The sequence below is a fragment of the Cyprinodon tularosa genome, unplaced genomic scaffold (genome assembly GCF_016077235.1).
Source record: "Cyprinodon tularosa strain WSP-4 unplaced genomic scaffold, ASM1607723v1 ctg1471, whole genome shotgun sequence".
Taxonomy (NCBI): Eukaryota; Metazoa; Chordata; class Actinopteri; order Cyprinodontiformes; family Cyprinodontidae; genus Cyprinodon; species Cyprinodon tularosa.
Genome location: NW_024038300.1, coordinates 52,587 through 75,875, shown reverse-complemented (window position 1 = coordinate 75,875; position 23,289 = coordinate 52,587). Strand labels below are relative to the sequence as shown.

Here is a 23,289-nt window from a genome sequence, read left to right as displayed (position 1 = left end):
ACACATTTTAACATCTGTAGTAGGCAAATGTTAGACTTTACTTGACAATAAGTTTGACCATAAGTTTGCTTTTATATATTAGGTTGGACATCATATCTCATGTTTATAGAGTGGATGAACAATCGAGGAAAGCGTGTCTGATTTTTCATCTTGTAAGTCTTTTCATCTATCTATGTATCTATGTATCTGTGTATCTATCTATCTATCTATCTATCTATCTATCTATCTATCTATCTATCTATCTATCTATCTATCTATCTATCTATCTATCTATCTATCTTCAATACTTCATAGTACACTCAAACATATTGCAGCCGACTGTTATCACCAAGGACAAGGGATGGATCCTGTAATTCGGAGAAAGTAGAGATGAATGCCTGAATAAATTAGAAACTTTGTCATTTCTATGAATCAATAAAGAACAAAACTGAGCTTTACTGATCAGAATGTAGAGCTCTTGTGTAGAAATTATATATTACGTTCCTAAACATACTCATGCACAATATGAAGCAAGTGAATCATACTATTTTCATTTTAGAATACTGTATGGCTATTCCTTTGAAAAATAAGGTCTCTCATTTAAGAACCTGGCCTTTTAGTATACACAGGTTGTTGGATATCTTTACTTTTGCAAAACAAGACCGGGAATATCAAAGTAAGCTATGATCTTAGCATAAAAAAAATCCACCAATTGCTAATGTTGTATTTTAGATCCACATATAAAACAATCTTAAATGGCACAGGGTCCATTCATCTAGCTGGAAATTTAAACGTTTCTTTTTAATGTTAGACCATACTAAATATATGTTTTACTTCTTTTCTATATGCAGCTCCAAAATTTCTATGAAACTTGTATTTTATCAAGTTTTAATACTGCACACTGATCTACTTTTTTTTTTTTTTTTTGCAGGACTACAAACGTCAATGAAACAGCCTCTTTAAAGTTAAAATCAAGTGAAACAAAAGAATACAACCTTCGGTTTAACATGGCTACTATGGAAAGTGACTTAGAAGATGTTATCTCTGACCCTGATCTGGAGAAATTACATCCTCTAATATCTTATCTCATTTCTCGTTATGTAAGAACCAACCCAGGGTCCACCAATACAAAATTGTTCTCAATGTTGGCACTGCTGAATGCTTACGTACCAGATTCCTACCTGATCATGGAGGAGTGTCAAAAGATTCTTGGACCACCTGATCCCATTCATGGAGGTCCTCCCTTCAAGGTCAGAATGGAGCCTTTTTCTGCGTACATCAGTGTATCTGGTCCAAGGGTTTGTCTAATCAATCCAGACATTGCTATGAGATCTGTGAAGCTACTAGCTTACCTAAACGTATACCGGAGTCAGATAGCAAAAGACTGCATATTTATGCTTTGTGGGGAAGGAGTTAAACAAAGCACTGTCCGATTTATCAAAGATTTGCTCACAGAGAGAATAATAGGCCAGAAAGGCTTGGAAAAGTTTTCACTGCTAATTAAAGATATAATAGAAAAAGAGAAATTTGCTCGAACTCTTGGTGTTCTTAAAAAGGCTTCTAACAAATTCAAAGACAAGCACATCTTTCCCCAAACAGTTGCTCGCTTGTATTACATAGGTGGAAAGTACCCCAACTATAAAAAAGCTGAAGGATGGGCTAAAGAAGCCATCAAAAGATCTCCAAACAACTCCTATGCTGCTGACACCCTTGGACAGGTGTATAAGAACCGTTTGTTGAGAAAAGCTAAAAAAACGAATGAGGTGACTGAAATGGCAGAAGAAGCCTTTAAAGCTTTCAAAGACGTAGAGGAAAAAGCCGAGAAAGAACTAGATCGTGGGTGGATTGAATATTATGGTTCTGTGAACTTTTCAGATTGGTTCAACAACCGAGGACATTTTGGCTTGATTCAAGTCGCCAAGATACTCGCTGAGAAATGCAAACATCTTGATGCTTTCAGAAACACCAAGCAGTTTGAGGTGGAATTAAAGTTTGAGTTTTTTGAATGGTATCTAAGCTACTCCATGATAGACAGGCTAACTGCAGAGCCTGACTACTTCTGGAAAGATGTTGCCCTTTGCTATGAAGCATACACAGCAAAACATGCCTCTGATTCCACCAGCTTTCCGGCTCTTTTGGACTGTTTGAATCATGGCCTCTTTGTGTCAAAGGAAAAACGAGCTTTCAAGGATGCAGTTAATGAGAAAACAGAGTCAGATTTAAAGAGAATACGAGATGAATTAAAGACCATCTATGAGAGAAACAAAGATGATGTGAAAGTGGCAGAGAGATACATCCTTTCAAACATCATCTTGAGCAACAAGGTTCCTCACTCTCCTTCACTCCCCCAGGTTAGAGAGCTCCAGTCAATACTTGAGGGATTCCTCCGAGGCGGGATGCATGGTAGAGGCCCAGAGTTTTATCTCTTGGTCCTGCTGCTGTTTTGGCCAGAGGAAAACATTGCTACAGGTAAAGAAAACAGCAATGACAAGTTAGAAGAAGCAGAAAAAGACACACATCAGCTTCAAGACCATACTTCAAAGGAAGTGGACATTAATGAAGAAGATACACGAGAGGAATCTGTAAAGCCATCTCTTGGTCTCAAATTTGATCCTGACCTGGAACAATATATCAGCTCAATCGAAAAAGCCTATGATGGAGTCTATGGCAAGTACCTCCGTGGTCGTTATCTGTTGCCGCTGTTTTTTCTAGGAAAGGGCTCTGGACTTAGCAGATGGATCCATAAGTCTAAACTGGATGAAATTGTTGAAGGGCATGTAGAAACTCAGCTTGATAATGTCCGAAGTGACTCAAATAGAAACAAAACAAAAAGAAGGATGATCAATGATATTTGGAGCAGTGGGAAGGTGTGGGAGCTGAAAGAAACTCAAAATATACTTCTGCCAATTCAAAATGAGACTTCAACAATGCAGCAGAGTCAAGAAAAAGAGTTCCTAGTGCGTTATCTTGGCTTTAACATCAGGGGACCTGTCATCTTCCCAGAGGAAGCTCAATTAAATACCTTTAAATTTAATTGAAGATGTCATAGAGTTTCTGTACAATGTTTAGTACTGCTTGTGGGACTGAAAGCAGCCCAGATCTCATCTGATATAATGGATTTTAAAATTGGGCATTGTGCAAATATTTTGATGAAACACCTAATTAATGTAACTTATGGTTATCGTGGATATGTCTGTCTGTCTGTCACGCTTCAGAGTATGGCATCAATATCAAATATCTTAGATCCTCTATTATTTTCCAAAATGCATTATTGTCTGTCTTTATTCTTCCTTCTGTCATTTTACAAACATACTTTGTGAATGCATAGTGAACTGGTGTAGGCTGTCATTTAAATAAAAGATCATCGATAAAAAACTTATGCTACATTCACACAGAATGCAATTTGAGTAGCAGTAGCAGTCATATTACATGCGAAGTCTATGATTGATGTGCACCAATATGCATCCAAAGGTCCTGCGACGCATTACGGGCAGCCGAAGCAACCCATCTAGAAGCATTTGAGCAGCTGAAGCAGTGCCTAGAAGCTGGCAGGGAGAGGAAAACAGCACTGCTCATTTAGAGCTGTAAACATAAAACCATAAAAGGGGTAGAACTCTATTAGGTTTACATAAAAGGCAAGGAGGATTGTGTTCCCATGTACAAAAAAAGTAATTGCTATGATCAATCCACTGAAACAGGTTATTAATGCTGAAATTAAAATGTTAAAATCTGCTAACAAGGTATGTCTGCTTTTATTATTCTGGTGCCTGGCAGTTTGCAATACATACCTAAAAAAAATCTACTTCTGGCCACAAGAGGAGGCCAGAGAAGTAGACACTGGGAGTTTCCAATCAATATGTTACTAAGTAAAAACAGGGGCAGTATTTCAGATATCTATATGATAACAATAGTTTTTACATTTAAGCTTGCTGTATCATGAAACTTTGACCTTTCTGTGTTTTGGTGATTTTTATTTTATCATTACAATTGAATAATGATAATATTAATAATGTTCATGGTGGTTTTTTTTTTTTTTTCTTAATTCACCTCTTATATTATGTCTTTCGGTCGGTCTGTAATATTGGTTGTATTGTGTGCACTTGCCTTTTGCTTTAATTCTATACATGTCCTGGGAAAAATAAAGGATTAGATTATGTTAGCCCACTTAGACAACATGTTTTAATGGGATAAATGTACTGGCTCCTTTCAAGGTCTTACTTACACTTTAAGAGTGGGCTCCGATAACATGATATGTAATATCTAGTTTGAAAGTCAATATGAAGATCTGCTGAATGTAATCACTCTTATCTACCTGGATGGTCTGAAATGCCGCTGCAAGTGTCGTCTGTTTGAGGGTCGAGGGTCTGTCGGAGCAATGAGGAAAGGTTCGACTCCTCTCTCTGTTTTTGTCGCTCGAGGTTTTCTTGCTCATGGTTTATCCTTTGTTTATATAAACTTGTTGTGTTTCCCACTGCATTTAATCCGCTTTTTATAAACCATACGGCTTGTGGTTGTTTCACTTATGGTTTTAAAATAAAGCCAAACGGCACTTCTTTCCATCTTCTCCATATTTTTCTATTCCGGCAGTCTCTCTCTCTCCGAGTCTGACGGGCAGCAACGTGGTTGTTTGTGTGTCGATTTGAGAGCTGAGTGGGCGGGCCAAGCTGAGCCTGCGTGCTGAGCATGTAATGAGAGGGGAGGGGGGAGCAGCAAAGTGCTGTGACACAGACGGGGAGACTGGTGAATCTGCTGCAGTAAGTTTGTTTGGGAGAGAATAAAAGTATTGATCTTGTTAAATGAGTATTATTCAATATCAATACCAGCGCTGGTATCGATAGTATCAATCTTAGGATCAAGCCTCCTACCTCTACCAGCCACTATGAACAGTTGCAGAAAATTCCCAGGAGGCAGCAGCTTGAGGCAGCTGTTGCTGGGCATTCCCAGTGAGGGCTTCTCGCCAGTAGCCTACATAGGGAATGAGCGGCTCTGACAGCTAAATAATATTTTTAGGCAGGATCATATTCTTGATGAACTGAATGCACAGACAGTGCATTCAGTTCAAAAAATTAAAACTACTTTTTTTAGGTCTTATCAGAGCAAATATAACCTTGCAATGCCACTCAGCCATTGAACACAAGGCCATCTCAACCATCAGATGCATCTGTACACACTTTACATCAAAAACGCTCTTGACACACATTGGACCTTAAGCTTAGCATTAGTGTTTATGAAAGTGAAACATTTTCCACTCTTCAACCTTCCAATAATTATTCTGACTGTTTTCTAGTTGTGTTAGTTTCAAGTTTCAGAATATTAGTTATGATAGAAAGAAAGTGTTTCATATACAGGTGCTGGTCATAAAATTAGAATATCATGAAAAAGTCGATTGATTTCAGTAATTCCATTTAAAAAGTGAAACTTGTATATTATATTCATACATTACATACAAACTCATATATTTCAGATGTTTATTTTGTTTAATTTTGATGATTACAAATGACAACAAATGAAAATCTCAAATTCATCATATCAGAAAATTAGAATATTGTGAAAAGGTTCAAAATTGATGGCCCCTGGTGCCACACTCTAATCAGCTAATTAACTCAAACCACCTGCAAAAGCCTTTAAATGGTCTTTCAGTCTAGTTCTATAGGCTACACAATCATGGGGAAGACTGCTGACTTGACAGTTGTCCAAAAGACGACCATCGACACCTTGCACAAGGAGGGCAAGACACAAAAGGTCATCGCTAAAGAGGCTGGCTGTTCACAGAGCTCAGTGTCCAAGCACATTAATAGAGAGGCGAAGGGAAGGAAAAGATGTGGTCGAAAAAAGTGTACAAGCAAGAGAGATAACCGCACCCTGGAGAGGATTGTGAAACAAAACCCATTCAAAAATGTGGGGGAGATTCACAAAGAGTGGACTGCAGCTGGAGTGAGTGCTTCAAGAACCACCACACACAGACGTATGAAAGACATGGGTTTCTGCTGTCGCATTCCTTGTGTCAAGCCACTCTTGAACCACAGACAGCGTCAGAAGCGTCTTGCCTGGGCTAAAGAGAAACAGGACTGGACTGCTGGTGAGTGGTCCAAAGTCATGTTCTCTGATGAAAGTAAATTTTGCATTTCCTTTGGAAATCAAGGTCCCAGAGTCTGGAGGAAAAGAAGAGAGGCACTTCATCCACGTTGCTTGAAGTCCAGTGTAAAGTTTCCACAGTCAGTGATGGTTTGGGGTGCCATGTCATCTGCTGGTGTTGGTCCATTGTGTTTTCTGAGGTCCAGGGTCAACGCAGCCACATACCAGGAAGTTTTAGAGCACTTCATGCTTCCTGCAGCTGACCAACTTTTTGGAGATGCAGATTTCATTTTCCAACAGGACTTGGCACCTGCACACAGTGCCAAAGCTACCAGTACCTGGTTGAAGGACCATGGTATCCCTGTTCTTAATTGGCCAGCAAACTCTCCTGACCTTAACCCCATAGAAAATCTATGGGGTATTGTGAAGAAGAAGATGCAATACACCAGACCCAACAATTCAGAAGAGCTAAAAGCCACTATTAGAGCAACCTGGGCTATCATAACACCTGAGCAGTGCCACAGACTGATCGACTCCATGCCACGCCGCATTGCTGCAGTAATACAGGCCAAAGGAGGCCCAACTAAATACTGAGTGCTGTACATGCTCATACTTTTCATGTTCATACTTTTCAGTTGGCCAACATTTCTATAAATCCTTTGTTTTTATTGGTCTTCAGTAATATTCTAATTTTCTGATATGATGAATTTGAGATTTTCATTTGTTGTCATTTGTAATCATCAAAATTAAACAAAATAAACATCTGAAATATATGAGTTTGTATGTAATGTATGAATATAATATACAAGTTTCACTTTTTAAATGGAATTACTGAAATCAATCTACTTTTTCATGATATTCTAATTTTATGACCAGCACCTGTATATCTTTTCCGTCTTTCCGTAATCTGAGGAGTTCCCTCCAGGGTTAGTTCAACCTATTTTTTTTTTTGACTGGCTAAGAGCAGCTCCACTATGCCATCTCATCTCTGCTGCCATGCCTGTAGGTTGTCCTTAAATGCCTCATTCATATCCTGAAATGCAAAAGTGAAAGTGTTATCCCATACTCCTTTTGAACTGCCGAAATGTAAATTGTTACTGCGGAGTTGTTACATAATTACAATAATGAGTAGACTTACCTCAATGTGTAGCAGAAGCAGAAAAAGAACCAGTTCTGCTTGGGGCTGGTGAGCCAAGTCAGTTCATGAGCACCACGCTTGGATACCTATATAGAAAAAAACTAAACCAACACAAAGACCACAGGTCAATCATGGACACAGTGTAAGTAGCTGTGGATGCAGACACCATTTTCTCTGCACAAAATGCACATGAATCCTCCTATTTTGGTTGTAAGCTATTTTGATTCTATTAGAACATTTAATAAAAGGGGACTGATTGCATTTTGTTTCTTTGCACTTCTCTTGGCTCATAGCCTCTTGTAACAACTTCATCAAGTCTGTTGTTGTATTAATGAACAAGTACGCCTGTGCCCCAGAATCGCATCCAGCTGGTAAACCATCGTTTTTTCTGTGGTTTGACCCGCTGTTATAAGCTGGTCTTCCAGCCTCTTGTATTTCTGTTTAAGCCTCTATAGCTTGTCTTAAGCAGACAGTCTTGCTCCAATTTTGGTAGCTTTCTGTTGTTAGACGCCACTGACTCAACATTGTCCTTGCTGAGATCTTCCCTCATAAAAATACTGGACTTCATCCTGCGTCCACCAATAGTAAAGCCTCCTCTTCTGCTCCATGAGGATGAGTTCAAACTGAAAAAATCTGAGACTTAACAAGAAGCCAGAAGTAGTACAAGCAGAGCAAAGTACTAAGTCTGTTTTGGAACCGAGGCCCAGGAAAGTGAACTTACTAAGGTAAATGTTTAGTGAAAAATTACACTGGCTTAAAAAGCTTTAAGCTTCTCAGAAGCCTTGGTGTTTTAAAAAAGGGACTTAAACTACTTTGACAATGACATCTTTGAATCTAGCCCACACAAGGCTGCCCATCGAGTGCTCCACCAACACCTCCAGGGAAAGCCCTGGTGAGCTGGCCAAGCATATAGTTTCTGAGGGCACCAAGGCCGTCACTAAGTACACTAAGCTGCAAGTCAATTCTTCTGCTCAATCAACACAAACACACCACATCTAAAGATTTTTGATGTTCAACTTCTATGCGTTTTTATGCTCTTTTAATCATTGTAGCAATGCAAAGTAGTCCACTGCACTTCAGACTTTCATATAAGCTCTGTTTGTTCTGCATTGCAGTGCTTTATGTGAAATAAAAGAATATGCATTTATCTCAAAACATTATATTTTTCCTGTCCAATTAAAGTATGGACTTCATCACTGTCACCCAATGGCGTAACGACACAACCATAGACCTGTAAGCAACATTATCTGTGTGGGTACCATATGACTTACCACACAACCCCTACCACTGCTGCCGCCACCGTAGCCAGCCGACCCGAAATGTGCCCATACATACACACTTCATCATTTCATCATTCTTCACCTTCAGTGTACAAGGATATACTTTAGTATATACTGCTGTAAAATGAGTCTTATGGGGCTACCTTGAGTTTCACAGCTGCCCTCCTCACCCACGCTCTCTCCATTCTTCTCCTTGTCGCAATCTGTACTCACTGTAGCAGCAAAGTCCACCTCTCCCTCTTTGGTTCTTTGAAAGAACATGTTTATTTTGGGAAGTTTTTTTCCGTTATTCCAGCAGCTCTTCTTTCCTTTTTCCTTTTCTGGAATCTGCTTAAGTACCTCTTTTTGGTATCCATCCTCGCTAGCACATTGTACGTAATGGTTATGGTTTTAATGTACACTCTGGATTACCCATAACTCCAAGTCGTATTGTAAAAAATAAAATACTCAAATACATCTTACTTTTAAGATCTTTATTGCAGTTTAAAACATATTGTATGAGTGTTGTTTTTTTTTTTACCAACCGTCTAATGAACTATACACAGTTATTGACATAGCAATTAAAAGTACTGCTGTCTGCTTTGCTATTGGTATCGTGTTTAAACGACTCACCATCATGTTGAAATCTTCCATGTGTTGGGGTATAAATATGGTCCGGTCAGTCAACCTAGTATCAGGTGGGTTTAAGAGGAATTTTTTGCACCATTACATGTGCAAAGAGACGTCTTAGATCACAATTGCGTAGGGGGGCAACCAAGTGTCAGTGAAGGGGCCCGTAAGAGCTCGGGGGCCCCTAAACAACTGCAGTCTCTGATTACCGCCATTGCTGTCACCCATCCTCTGTTGAGGTTGTTAGTTTTCCTGTCAGTATTTTTCAACAATGATTACATCAATATCCTGAAGTTGATTCAACTCTTAAAAAAAATGTCTGAATTGCTGCAGGTTGTAACAAAAATCTAGTAACAATGAAAGGTGGATGTGCTGCTATACATAAAACAACTAGCACTATACGTTGCTAATCTTTTGATAGAACAGAGCCCTAGGCAGCAATTCCTAAAATGACATGGGCCTTCGTTAGGAGGGGCTACTGAAACCTTGTAGCTATAGGCAATATCTCACTTTAAAGTCGTAGGGAAGCGGCTGTACCAACGGTTGCATTTCCAAATTCGCCCGAGTGGTGCAAGATTTTACAAGAGTGAATAAAGTGAATGTGATCAGTCGTTTATCAAGGGGGAGGGATTGTTGTGGCGGAAGGTTCGCAAAAAAGTTAGTGCTAGCAGATTCCCAATGGGAAATTCCATTGGGACCAAGTAGCACTAAATTGGTGACTTAGAAACGACGCTGTCAAGGAACGCTATGGACAGAGGAAACATGCAAGAGGAGAGATTTGTGTCGGAGGTTGTGGATAAGTCTCCACGACCTTTGTCATACATTTTTTATTTAGAGGAGGAAAGCGGGGACGAAGTTGTTGTGGAAGAGGACGCCAGGGCGGCAGAAGCTTGGTTTGGTGTAGAAGGCTTACAGCCGTACATGTTTGAGCCCTTGCCTCACAACGCTGCCAGTTCTGTTAGCTCTACGCCTGCTGAAGACACAGACGTCCATCCCTCTGAACATTGGGACGGAACTCAGTGGAAAAATAAATTGATCTTATTTCTTATTTCAACCGCTGCGTATATTAGCTGCGACAATAAATCAAAATGGTATGACCGAAAAAATGTGATTGACAGATGACATGATGGATGAATTCAGGTGCACAAGCTAATGTATAACTAACTGGCCTGCATAAGGTAACGAAAACAAAAAACAAAGATTTTAAGGCAGTATTTTTTTTATAGAATTTTTTTGTGAGACATTATGGTCTGATAATGAGTACATTTGTATACAGTATAATAGTTACTTTTACTAGTAATTTGTTACTTTTATTGTGGAGTAACTCAGTTACTTTTTGAGAGGTAACTAGTTAATATAACTAATTACTTTTTCAAAGTAATGTGCCCAACACTGATAACTAACTGGTCTGCATAAAATAACGAGAGAAAAAAATATTTTTTTTTTCTAGTACATTTGTATACATGTTTAAGCCAGAATGATTTGACATTTAAATATGACTTCCCTACGACTTTAAAAGAAAGCAGAATGAAAACAACATTTCTGAATAAACATAATTAAGACTGGTGCTGCATCTAGTCTTTCAGGCTTGAGTAGCCAGCGTCATCATTAATTGGAAGGAACAGAGCACTATACCATTATATTCAGGAGTAAAGTATTCAAAGAATGAACCCGCCCAAAGCTGATAAGCTGGTTATAAATCACCTCCTCTGACTGTTCATTCAGCTGCAGATTGACTCAAGAACTCTCCAGGTAAAATTTTATGATGTTTGCTCCTTGGTCTCTGAGTCCAGAAGGACAACATGATTGTAGATTCCTAAGTATTGGAGCCATAAGTTTGATGCTCTTTTCCCCTCTGTAATCCACTTGATGGCAGAAAAAAATAATAATAATACAAACATACAGGATGCTCTCCTTTAGGTACCACCATTTAATTCTTAAATCAAAAGGATACAAGTATGAAATTTCCATAAGAAATAAAATAATGAAAGGAGATTAGGAGAAATGTAAATAAGATGAAAAAGAAAAAAACTGTGTGCTTCCACACCACCACACCCCTAAACATCCCAAAACTAGCTAATAGCAACAAACTGTGCAAATTAGCAAAATAAACTCGGTACAATTAGAAATATTAAATATCCTTACAAAGAACCTTTTACTTTCTGATAAATAATGTAACTTATTAATGATTCATTTTCAGTCAGTCTTTTATTTGAAAAACACCTTTTATTTGTTACTCAGATAAAAGTTTTTTTTTTTTTTATTGAAAAATAAGCTTCTTCTTAACTACATAATTCACTATTGTGAACTTGTTCTAAGTAATGTAGGAGTTTGCCCTGTAATCGGAGGGTTGACGGTTCAAGCCCCGACTCCGACTTTCATTGTCGTTGTGTCCTTGGGCAAGACACTTCACCTGCATTGTCTACTGATGGTGGTTAGAGGGCCCGGTGGCGCCAGTGTACGGCAACCTCGCTTCTGTCAGTGAGCCCCAGGGCAGCTGTGGCTACAATGTAGCTTGCCACCATCAGTGTGTGAGTGTGTGTGTGAATGGGTGAATGAATGTAGTGTAAAGCGCTTTGGTCAAGTCTCCTAACTTGAATAAAGGCGCTATATAAGTACATGCCATTTACCATTTACCATTTCATAGGCAAATTAGCTTATCATTACAATGGTCCTCTATACCATATACTGTGGTAAACTAAATTAAGAGCTATGACCGATTTCTTGACACCTGTTTGTCAGGAAATTCTCAATGAGTAATTATATTGGTTCTGATGAAGCTTTCTCAGTTTTAAAACATTGGAAGACACATTTGTCTATCCTCAAACAGTTGCTCACCTGCCTGTATTACCAAAAAAATAAAATAAAAAATACAACATGCAAGCAAAATACAGGACAAAATAAGCTATTAGTAGAGAAAACTCATGCTTTTTCGTTTGTCCGATGTGTTTTCTCTTTGATTATGGCATAAATTGTGCAGTCTTAAAGAAGAGAATGCAAATAGGATGATTGTTTACTAATTTATTTTATGAATCACATTTATGAGCCACATTCTTAAAATGAAATAGCATTTCTGGAAATGCTTTTTCATTTGCAAATTTTTAATTTTAAATAGAATTTTTGTATGTATTTGCTGGGGTACATTTTGAAAAAATAAATCTCAAATGTCTTTTCCTTTTTCATTTAAATTAAGTAAAAGGATGAGCAGTCTTGAAGAAGAAAATAAAAAAATGCAAACAGGATTATTGATTACTAATTTCATTTATGAGTCAAACAGTGCAGCGACATTCTTAAAATTGAAAAACCATTTGCAGAAATGCTTTTTCATTTTAAGAATCTGAAAATGCTTTTTCATTTTAAATATGTTAACGATGAGCCGCTCAGTCTGGGTGGAGCTGGAGAACAAACCACGTGACTTTTTCAAACGTTGCGCTCAGTGGGACAACAGAGGGGAAAGAAAGGCGGGAAACAAGCAGGAAAGAATAATGCTCTATATATTTTACTATTTTAGAGATACCGCTGATGATCTGATCCTTTCATATAATGTAAAGCAGTCAGAATTGTCTTCTAATTACATTAATTGTTTCTCCCTCAGAATAGCATCATAGATATTTTCTAAGGTACATAAAAATCATGCTGAATCGTTTAATGACATGTTGGATATGGTTCAGGACCTGCAATATTTTGTTTTCTCATGTTATTTTATCAAACTAACAGGTTAATATAAGTGATGCATTAAACCATAAACAGTTATTGAATGCATGTGTGGCATTTTATATTATTTCTCAATCTTAGTATTTCAGTTTAATCTTCAAATTTACATTTGTGAATGATGAAAATGTATTAATGCAGGAGTTTTCTTTTAGATTCATACGTATATATAAAAGAAAGTCTGCAACACTTTGATAATAAATTGACTTCTTTTTGAGGAAACTCTTGTCTGCTGGATGGCAAAACATGATAGGGTTGCTCTGTCAATATTGTTAACTGCTTTACTGTAAAAATAATTACTTTTCAGTTTTTCCCTCCAATTTTCTGAGACCCTACAGCATCCCATTTGATAATGATGTGTAATGTACTGATTAAGGCAGCATGGAGAATTTCAGCTCTTAAAGTTTTGTGTGTGGCTCTTAAAAGAGCCGTTGTGGGGCTGTGTCCAGCAGCAGCAGCAGCGGCTTGGTGGCTTTACTTGGCCTTAGCGGCCTTCTCGGTCTTCTTGGGCAGCAGCACCGCCTGGATGTTGGGCAGCACGCCGCCCTGAGCGATGGTGACTCCGCCCAGCAGCTTGTTGAGCTCCTCGTCGTTGCGGACAGCCAGCTGCAGGTGACGGGGGATGATGCGGGTCTTCTTGTTGTCGCGGGCAGCGTTTCCAGCCAGCTCCAGGATCTCAGCGGTCAGATACTCCAGCACAGCAGCCAGGTAGACGGGGGCTCCGGCACCGACTCTCTCCCCATAGTTGCCTTTGCGCAGCAGCCTGTGAACACGGCCCACTGGGAACTGGAGCCCGGCTCTGGAGGAGCGGCTCTTGGCCTTAGCTCTGGCTTTTCCTCCGGTCTTTCCGCGGCCGCTCATTGTTACAGATGCTTTCTAGAGACACGTTACTAGAAAAATGCTCCAGCAGGAACCCTGAGCTGCTTTATATCCCTGCAGAGAGCGGCAGACTGCTGCTGCTGCTGCTGACAACCAATCAGAGAAGCTTTCAGCAGAGGCGGGCTTTTTCAAAGCAGCTTCCTCCAATCAGTAGCGAGGATTCAGCGGGGCGCTGCCTCCTCTGGGCGGCGCTGAGCTCCAGAAGGAGCCGCTACCCAACCAGGACCCGCAGCTCTGCTGCGGCAGAAAAAAATGACCAGTATTTTGAAACCGAATCTATGGATGTAACCCAGGGGTCTGCAACCTTTCATATCCAAAGAGCCGTTTTGCCCAGAGTACAACCAAATAAAAGTTATTTAGAGCCGCAAAATATACCATGACTTTTTCTAGAAAACCTGTTTTTTTTTATCTTGTATAGGAAATTAGTTGTTGCTATCTCAAACAATCAATTCATATATTTTTAATGTTTAAACGTATCATTTTCAAGCTAATTCATAGAAAAATGTCTCTTAAAACATATTTCTGGTTCTTTTAATCTCATTCTTTTCCATATTATAAAAAACGCTAAAGCTATTGTTACCGGTATATATTATAGTAAATTATTTAGCTCTTTATATACATTTTAGCCTATATTAAGAGCCGCTGGAGAGGTTTCAAAGAGCCATATGTGGCTCTGGAGCCGCAGGTTGCAGACCCCTGATGTAACTATTGACATATCTATGTCATCCATAGCATTATTACTGTTAATTGTTTTTGTGAGTCCGGTTTCTGGATTTAAAGTTTAAATTAAAATAAATTGTTGTATTTGCATCCCAATGTTTCTTGGATTGTCCTCTCTGTATGATCAGTCTTGTTACTTTTATAATTTCCAAATATACTCAAGTAATTTGTAAAATTCAGTTCCCAGAGAATCAACGTTTCGATAATAAAGAAATAAAACATGTAAAGTAGTTTTAGGACTTCAGATTGGGCCTCAGGCCAAAATAGCAAACAAAACAGTTAATTTTACCATTCTTAAAGAAACATGAAGGAAAACACAATTATCTTATCTGCTAAAATAGCAAAAACAGGAGAGAACTTTATTAATAATTACAACTCTTTTGAACGTTTAACCCTTAGTTTCCCTCATCCGAATTGCAAAGCAAGAAAACCTCTACTTTTTGTAACTTTGTATCGTCCACCAGGTCCTTACTCTGAAGTTTTAGACGAGTTTTCAGAGTTCCTATCTGATTTGGTGTTAAATACTGACAGGCTCATCATAGTGGGGGGTTTTAACATCCATGCTGACATTGAAGGTGATAGCTTAAGAGCAACCTTTAATGCTATCGGCTTTGTTCAAAATGTGAGTAGCCCCACACATTCTCATCTTCATCTTTTGGACCTTGTGTCCTTTTTTAATTTATTTATCCTATTGCCAGATATTATCTGGCTCCAAACTTATAGCTAGGAATAATCCCTCTTAAGGATGTTATGTTTCCTAATCGATGTTCATAAACAATAGAATTGAGTTGCACACATATCAGTTCTATTTGTCGAATGATGTTTCTATTAACAGCATCTCATCTGGAAAACATCATATTTTCTCCATCAGAAGCTAAAGTTTTGTAAGTCCACTTTAACTTTAATAATCCCTGTAGGTTTGTGCAAATCTATGCAAAGAGAAAAGATAGAGGCAAGCTCAGGGCCTTGTGTGCTTCTTTTCCTCTGGGCTTTGAATAAGTAAGGTGTTGTTTAATCAGACTGGAATGCAGCAGGCCCATCGGTCTCTCAGTCAGCCAGAGAAAGGGGGAAAGAACAACTTCTTTTGAAATCTAAGATATTTAATTATGCTTTACTTATCTAACTTTGACCTAGAAGTGTTGATGTTATACATGTTTGTCATCTGTATTTTGAAATTTGATCTGTTCCTATTCTAATCTTCAGTAAAACAGTTTTCATTAAACGCTCCCAACATATTTTTAAGCATAACCTCTTGAGTCTTAACCTTCACGACTCCTCATTTCAACCAAGAGTGTAACTTTGTGATGAAAGTTTGTGGGGACGCTCTAACGGTGGTGGCTAATGGGCCTACAGTTATTCAATCCAAACACTTTCATTAAGTTTCAAAAATGAGCGTAAAAATTTACTGAACACTTCCCTAGTTGAGAACACAAGGGTACCACAATACATGGCTATTTATAGGTAGTTAGATGCCATTTATTGCTTTATTGATAAAGGACTCAAATAGTGATGGGTTGATGAGGCGTCATGAAACGTTTCGACACATTACCAAACTGTATTGATACTGTGTCGATACTGTGTCACTGAATACTGACACCTGCTGGACATTAAAAATCCCTACAGGCAACCTAGTTGACAGAGTTAACTGACACTGATTTGATGACCTATTAAATACACTAATATGATGCAATTCATTGTATGATGCATTGTATTATTATTAAAACATATTTGATATTTTAGAAACAGTCAATGAATAATGAGAACCTGCATCATAATTTAATAATCTCTAATCTGTATTTATTTGTCTATCCTCATCCCCCAATACATCTTCCTACACCTTATTTAATTGATTTTATTTTTCTATTGTATAAACTGTGTCTAAACATCCTCTATTTTCTTGTATGTGCAATTTTTCCTGCTACTGGAAATACAATTTCCCGAAGGGAGTAATCCCAAGGGATTAATAAAGTCAAGTCTAAGTCTAAGTCTAAGTAAACATGTAGTAAATGAAGATGCTTATTCACTGATATTTTTTTTTTTTTTTTACAAATTTTTATTAAAAAAAATAAGTTTTGAAATTCAGTCTGTTGCGCTTTTTTGATATTAGTTCTCCAGCTGTGGAAAACACCCGCTCACACGGCACAGATGAAGCTGGAGTGCACAAAAATTTTAAGGCCAGGCGGAAGAGGTTTGGATAAACCGTCCTTTAGTTTTTCCAAAATACAAGAGGATCCTGGGACCTCGCAATATTTCCCTCTGCCATGTATCTCTGCACCTCAAGGATGGCATCAGCTGTGGCACTTTTGGTCTGCCTCCCCACTTCGAGATCAAAATGTTCCCAAAGGTCATCTTAAAAAAAAAAAAATAGTATTTTAGTACATGAATCAAGTGGAAACTCTGAGAGGAACAGGATGAACAAAGAAATTAAAACAAATACCTTATTTTCCGAAATGACATCAAAGTGGTCCCACACGGCAGAAACCTTTCTTTTTGCTTGAGGAAGCTCCATAATTTTTGATGAATTTTATATTCGCAAAACACGCAAGATTGTTTTGGCAGATGCGCATCCTTATAAAGGCTTGTCAATCAGTTCGAAACATCGGTATACAGGAACTGTTTCGGTCACGTGACTTTTCCGTAGCGATACACACGTCGACACAGGTTTCGCTCTATGACAAAGACACATGCGCCGACGCATCGGTGTTGCCCGACCCATCACTAGACTCAAAACAATGTATAAAAAAGACAGGCATCTATGAGGTGCCCCCAGGGACATAAATCAGAATTAACTTGCATATACACATATTAAATTACACTCTTCCATATAATATACTGAAAACCTCACACAAACACTGGTAAAAAGCTCTCACATAAACTAGTGAAAACATTTACCTCTTATATAATCTACTCAAAAGCTCTCATACAAAGTAGTGAGAACTGTTCATATAAACTGGTGAAAAGCTTTACCTTTCATACACACTACTAGAAAGCTTTCATATACACTATTAAAAAGCTCTCATATACACTATTAGAAAGCTCTCATATACACTATTAGAACGCTCTCATAAACACTATTAGAACGCTCTCATATACACTATTAGAACGCTCTCATAAACACTATTAGAACGCTCTCATATACACTATTAGAACGCTCTCATATACACTATTAGAACGCTCTCATAAACACTATTAGAACGCTCTCATATACACTATTAGAATGCTCTCATATACACTATTAGAATGCTCTCATAAACACTATTAGAACGCTCTCATATACACTATTAGAACGCTCTCATATACACTATTAGAAAGCTCTCATATACACTATTAGAAAGCTCTCATAAACACTATTAGAATGCTCTCATACACGCTACTAGAAAGCTCTCATAAACACTATTAGAATGCTCTCATACACGCTACTAGAAAGCTCTCATACACACTACTGAAAAGCTATTAGCGGATTTCAGTTGAAACGGAAGGTGTTTCAGTTGAAACGGAAGGTGTTTCAGTGAAACAGGAAGGACCGTCATTACACCGGAAGTTGTTTTGAACGGAGGTCATTCTGGCTAGCTCCGTACATTTTGTGCTATCTCCGGCCGAAATTGTATCAAATAAAATTATTGATTCATGCTCAGCTATCCGCTAAACAACTCACAGAAGCATGGGCATTACTCGACTTTATTTTTTATGTTTTTGCTTCAACAGAGATCCTTTTCCGGTGTTGTGCGAAATTCTGTTCCCATGTGAAAATCTGTTCCACCTGTGTCGGGAGCGCGCCGCGCATTGCAGCCACATAAGCGGATCTGATCATTTCCCAGGCCTTTCGGATCATTTCTTGGTTAAATTAAAAGTCGTAAAATTATACAAGGTTGAGACATTTAGTTTAATCAGCCGCTGTTGTTTACAAAATTGTAAAATAAAAAGAATAAATGCGGTTTTCTTATGCTGTTTTGTGTTGTTATTTTAAACGCCAAGAGAATCAGTCTCTTTCCAAGTTTTTTCACTTCAGCCTGACAGAAATAAAAGTCAAGTCACCAAATACCAAATTTGTATTTATAATTTTTTATTATTGATATAAGATGATGGGAAGTGCCTGATAGCAGTTCCATAATATAGAAACAAATTAATTTAGCTGCAAATCTTAAACTGTGTTTATTCCTCTCTTCATCAACAACAAACCATCTGGATTCGGTGATATTTGAGCAATGTTTGCCTAAATTAAAGGAGGGGGACCATATATTTTAGCTTTCTAATAGTGTGTATGAGAGCGTTCTAATAGTGTATATGAGAGCATTCTAATAGTGTTTATGAGAGCATTCTAATAGTGTATATGAGAGCATTCTAATAGTGTATATGAGAGCGTTCTAATAGTGTTTATGAGAGCGTTCTAATAGTGTATATGAGAGCATTCTAATAGTGTTTATGAGAGCATTCTAATAGTGTATATGAGAGCGTTCTAATAGTGTATATGAGAGCGTTCTAATAGTGTATATGAGAGCTTTCTAATAGTGTATATGAGAGCGTTCTAATAGTGTTTATGAGAGCGATCTAATAGTGTATATGAGAGCTTCTAGTAGTGTATATGAGAGCGTTCTAATAGTGTATATGAGAGCTTTCTAATAGTGTATATGAGAGCTTTCTAATAGTGTATATGAGAGCGTTCTAGTAGTGTATATGAGAGCTTTTTAATAGTGTATATGAAAGCTTTCTAGTAGTGTGTATGAAAGGTAAAGCTTTTCACCAGTTTATATGAACAGTTCTCACTACTTTGTATGAGAGCTTTTGAGTAGATTATATAAGAGGTCAATGTTTTCACTAGTTTATGTGAGAGCTTTTTACTAGTGTTTGTGTGAGGTTTTCAGTATATTATATGGAAGAGTGTAATTTAATATGTGTATATGCAAGTTAATTCTGATTTATGTCCCTGGGGGCACCTCATAGGCATCCCTAGTATATATAAAAACAATTTAAATTCTGTCCTTCCAGAAAAATAATGCTGAAAAGTACAAATATTAAAAATTCTGTGCATATTATGATTTGCCAACATCCAAACTGTACACATTTGAGATAATTGCTGATTGATTTATGAAAAGTCACCTTGAAGGGACTTTGATGGCTATAATCAGCTTTGAGTAGAGCCAAAACCTGTCCAGACAGAAAATGTATTTCGTACAGTAGTTGCTAAAAGTGACAATTCAAATAAAACTGGTTAAAAAAAAAGTTTGTGGGGATGCTCAAACAGTGGCTGATGGACCTACCGTTATTCAATCCAAACACGTTTCAAAATTAAGCACAAAAGTTTACTGAATGCTACCCTAGTTGAGAACACAAGGGTACCACCATACACTGTTATTGGTTTTTAGTGCTTTATTGATAAATGACTCAAAAACAATGCATACAAATAAAAAAAAAACAGCTAATATCTATAAAGTTTAAATTCTGTCCAGCCAGAAAAATATGCAATACTGAAGAGTACAAATATTAACAGTATATCTGTATTATGATTTGCAGTGCACCAAACTGTACATTTGACATGATTGCTGATTGGTAGAATTTTGTTTTTGACATTTCCCTTATGAATAGTCACCTTGAAGGGAATTGGATGGCTATAATCAGCTCTGATTAGAGCCAAAACCTGTCCATACAGAAAATATGTCATACTGTAGTTGCTAAAGTTGACAATTCAAATAAAACTGCTTAAAAATTGTTAACCTTTTTAAGCCCCTTTAATCTTGTTTTGTAGACACTTTTAGTGGGAATCGTGTTCTTAACCAGCAGGTTGGCGGCCCTGAAAAGGACCTTTGTTTAGTTTAGAGAAGCGGCTCTGTTTAACCTCCAAAGCCGTACAGGGTGCGGCCCTGCCTCTTCAGAGCGTACACCACATCCATGGCGGTCACTGTCTTCCTCTTAGCGTGCTCGGTGTAGGTGACGGCGTCCCGGATGACGTTCTCCAGGAAGACCTTCAACACACCGCGGGTCTCCTCGTAGATGAGACCGGAGATGCGCTTAACTCCACCGCGGCGAGCCAGACGGCGGATAGCGGGCTTAGTGATTCCCTGGATGTTATCACGGAGAACTTTACGGTGACGCTTAGCGCCTCCTTTACCGAGTCCCTTACCTCCCTTTCCTCTGCCGCTCATTCTGACTGTCTCTGTTCAGTAACAAAGAGAAAAATGGCGACCGACTGAGGCTGTTGGCCTTTATGTATATGTGCTGCGGACGTAGGAGGAGACAACCACAGCGGCTGATGGATGGTTTCCCTTTGAGCTGCGTCAATGATTTTTTTATTTATCCGACATATTTTTAGAACTAGCGGATTGTATTGAATCAGAGATATTGTTAAACATAATTTAGATGTTTAAGATAAGCTGTTTTGTTAACATATGATCTATTTTGTTGTAACAACTTAAGTCAGTGTTTTGTTGAATGGTTGACTAGACTTGTAAGCAGGATAGGCATCTTAAGCCTTGGCTTCAGTCTATATCTATTCGGTGAAATTAAAAAATATAGATGTGTAAATGTTCTGGCTTGAGCATGTTAATAACCGAAATAAACGTGTTCACAAATGTATTTAAAGTAGATAGCATAAACAAGTACACATACATACAGACTCTGTTTTGTGAGAGATGGAGAGGGCGATAACAGACATACCGGTAGTCTAGAGATATAGATACACTATATTGCCAAAAGTATTTGCTCACCTGCCTTGACTCACATATGAGCTTAAATGACACCCCGTTCCTAATCCATAGGGTTCAATATGACGTCGGTCCACCCTTTGCAGCTAGAACAGCTTCAACTCTTCTGGGAAGGCTGTCCACAAGGTTTAGGAGTGTGTTTATGGGAATTTTTGACCATTCTTCCAGAAGCGCATTTGTGAGGTCGCACACTGATGTTGGACGAGAAGGCCTGGCTCTCAGTCTCCGCTCTAATTCATCCCAAAGGTGTTCTATCGGGTTGAGGTCAGGACTCTGTGCAGGCCAGTCAAGTTCATCCACACCAGACTCTGTCATCCATGTCTTTATGGACCTTGCTTTGTGCACTGGTGCACAGTCATGTTGGAAGAGGAAGGGGCCAGCTCCAAACTGTTCCCACAAAGTTGGGAGCATGGAATTGTCCAAAATGTCTTGGTATGCTGAAGCATTCAGAGTTCCTTTCACTGGAACTAAGGGGCCAAGCCCAGCTCCTGAAAAACAACCTCACACCATAATCCCCCCTCCACCAAACTTTACACTTGGCACAATGCAGTCAGACAAGTACCGTTCTCCTGGCAACCGCCAAACCCAGACCCGTCCATCAGATTGCCAGATGGAGAAGCGCGATTCGTCACTCCAGAGAACGCGTCTCCACTGCTCTAGAGTCCAGTGGCGGCGTGCTTTACACCACCGCATCCGACGCTTTGCATTGCACTTGGTGATGTATGGCTTGGATGCAGCTGCTCGACCATGGAAACCCATTCCATGAAGCTCTCTGCGCACTGTTCTTGAGCTAATCTGAAGGCCACATGAAGTTTGGAGGTCTGTAGTGATTGACTCTGCAGAAAGTTGGCGACCTCTTCGCACTATGCGCGTCAGCATCCGCTGACCCCGCTCCGTCAGTTTACGTGGCCTACCTCTTCGTGGCTGAGTTGCTGTCGTTCCCAAACACTTCCATTTTCTTATAATACAGCTGACAGTTGACTGTGGAATATTTAGGAGCGAGGAAATTTCACGACTGGATTTGTTGCACAGGTGGCATCCTATCACAGTTCCACGCTGGAATTCACTGAGCTCCTGAGAGCGACCCATTCTTTCACAAATGTTTGTAAAAACAGTCTGCATGCCTAGGTGCTTGAATTTATACACCTGTGGCCATGGAAGTGATTGGAACACCTGATTCCAATAATTTGGATGGGTGAGCAAATACTTTTGGCAATATAGTGTATGTTGCACCTCTAGCATCCATCAGTAGTTTCATCATTAATAACATCTAAGAATGAACAGCTTATGACAACTACTGGAAGTCATATCTCTCCCAAATATCTAATATGTGATTATTTGGAAATCAAATGCACAAAGCCGCATAAACTTGAATGACGGTGTGGCCTATATAAGATATAATGGAGTATATGTTGTTAACACTTTCTGCTGCACTGCTGGGCCTCATCATATAATTTCTCCTTTTGCCACCTCTTTTTGAAAAAGCCAGGTAATTATCTGTTGGTTTTAATGTAAAATCAGAAAGTTAAACCTTTTGCTATATATATAAATATAAAAAAATAAATAAATAAATAAATAAATCAACACATTAATAATTAAAACCATTAATATTTTTTTATTGTAAAAGGATAATTTTTCCTCTCCACTGTCGCTACAAGCATGCTTATTGTGAAGGATTGCATTTTTTCAATCAATTTGATTGACTGGGAGAAAATGTGATGCTCTTAGTTCTGAAAAATAACTGAAAATATTGTCTGTTATCTATTTTATTTTTATAGTCAAATTTTGTTGACCAAGGTTTTCATGCACCCAGAAATAGAAAAGTTATAGCAATACATTAAATTGTGAGCATAGAAGCAAGCATCCCTTCTCCTCTGGAAGCAAAGTGGGTGCCATCCTACATTATTTGTTTTTAACAATCTGTATTCTGACTTACTGCTTTGTGATGTTATACATGTTTGTCATCTGCATTTTGAAATCTGATCTGTTCCTGTACTAATCTTCAGTAAAAGTTTTCATTATACGCTTCCAACATATTTTTAAGCATAACCTCTTGCGTCTTAACCTTTACGACTCCTCACTTCAACCAAGGGTGTAACTTTTTGATGAAAGTTTGTGGGGACGCTCTAACTGGAATGAAGATGTGTGAATGAACCTACAGATGTAGGGATTGTGATTGGGGGTATCACTGTTCTCAGCA

The 23,289-nt window shown here is 38.5% G+C and overlaps 4 protein-coding genes and 1 long non-coding RNA gene across 6 annotated transcripts in view; 2 read left to right on the top strand and 3 right to left on the bottom strand.

The window, feature by feature from the left end:
• Window positions 1–23,289, top strand: part of LOC119779422 — a 180,391-nt gene that overhangs the window by 108,186 nt on the left and 48,916 nt on the right. The window lies entirely within an intron of this gene.
• On the top strand, window positions 81–4,123 carry LOC119779420 (sterile alpha motif domain-containing protein 9-like). The gene is made up of 2 exons (XM_038279073.1): window positions 81–152; window positions 911–4,123. Exon 2 carries the CDS (start codon window positions 987–989, stop codon window positions 3,015–3,017), a length of 2,031 nt encoding a protein of 676 aa, XP_038135001.1. The 5' UTR covers window positions 81–152; window positions 911–986; the 3' UTR covers window positions 3,018–4,123.
• LOC119779426 (histone H2A-like) lies at window positions 13,205–13,717 on the bottom strand. Its single transcript, XM_038279079.1, has one exon. The coding sequence runs from the start codon at window positions 13,651–13,653 to the stop codon at window positions 13,267–13,269; it is 387 nt and encodes a 128-aa protein (XP_038135007.1). The 5' UTR covers window positions 13,654–13,717; the 3' UTR covers window positions 13,205–13,266.
• LOC119779432 lies at window positions 16,421–16,989 on the bottom strand. Its single transcript, XR_005280226.1, has 2 exons — window positions 16,829–16,989; window positions 16,421–16,740 (listed from the first exon to the last, which is right to left on the bottom strand). It is a non-coding gene; the product is annotated as an uncharacterized LOC119779432 (long non-coding RNA).
• On the bottom strand, window positions 20,036–20,591 carry LOC119779428 (histone H4). The gene has a single exon (XM_038279081.1). It carries the CDS (start codon window positions 20,529–20,531, stop codon window positions 20,220–20,222), a length of 312 nt encoding a protein of 103 aa, XP_038135009.1. The 5' UTR covers window positions 20,532–20,591; the 3' UTR covers window positions 20,036–20,219.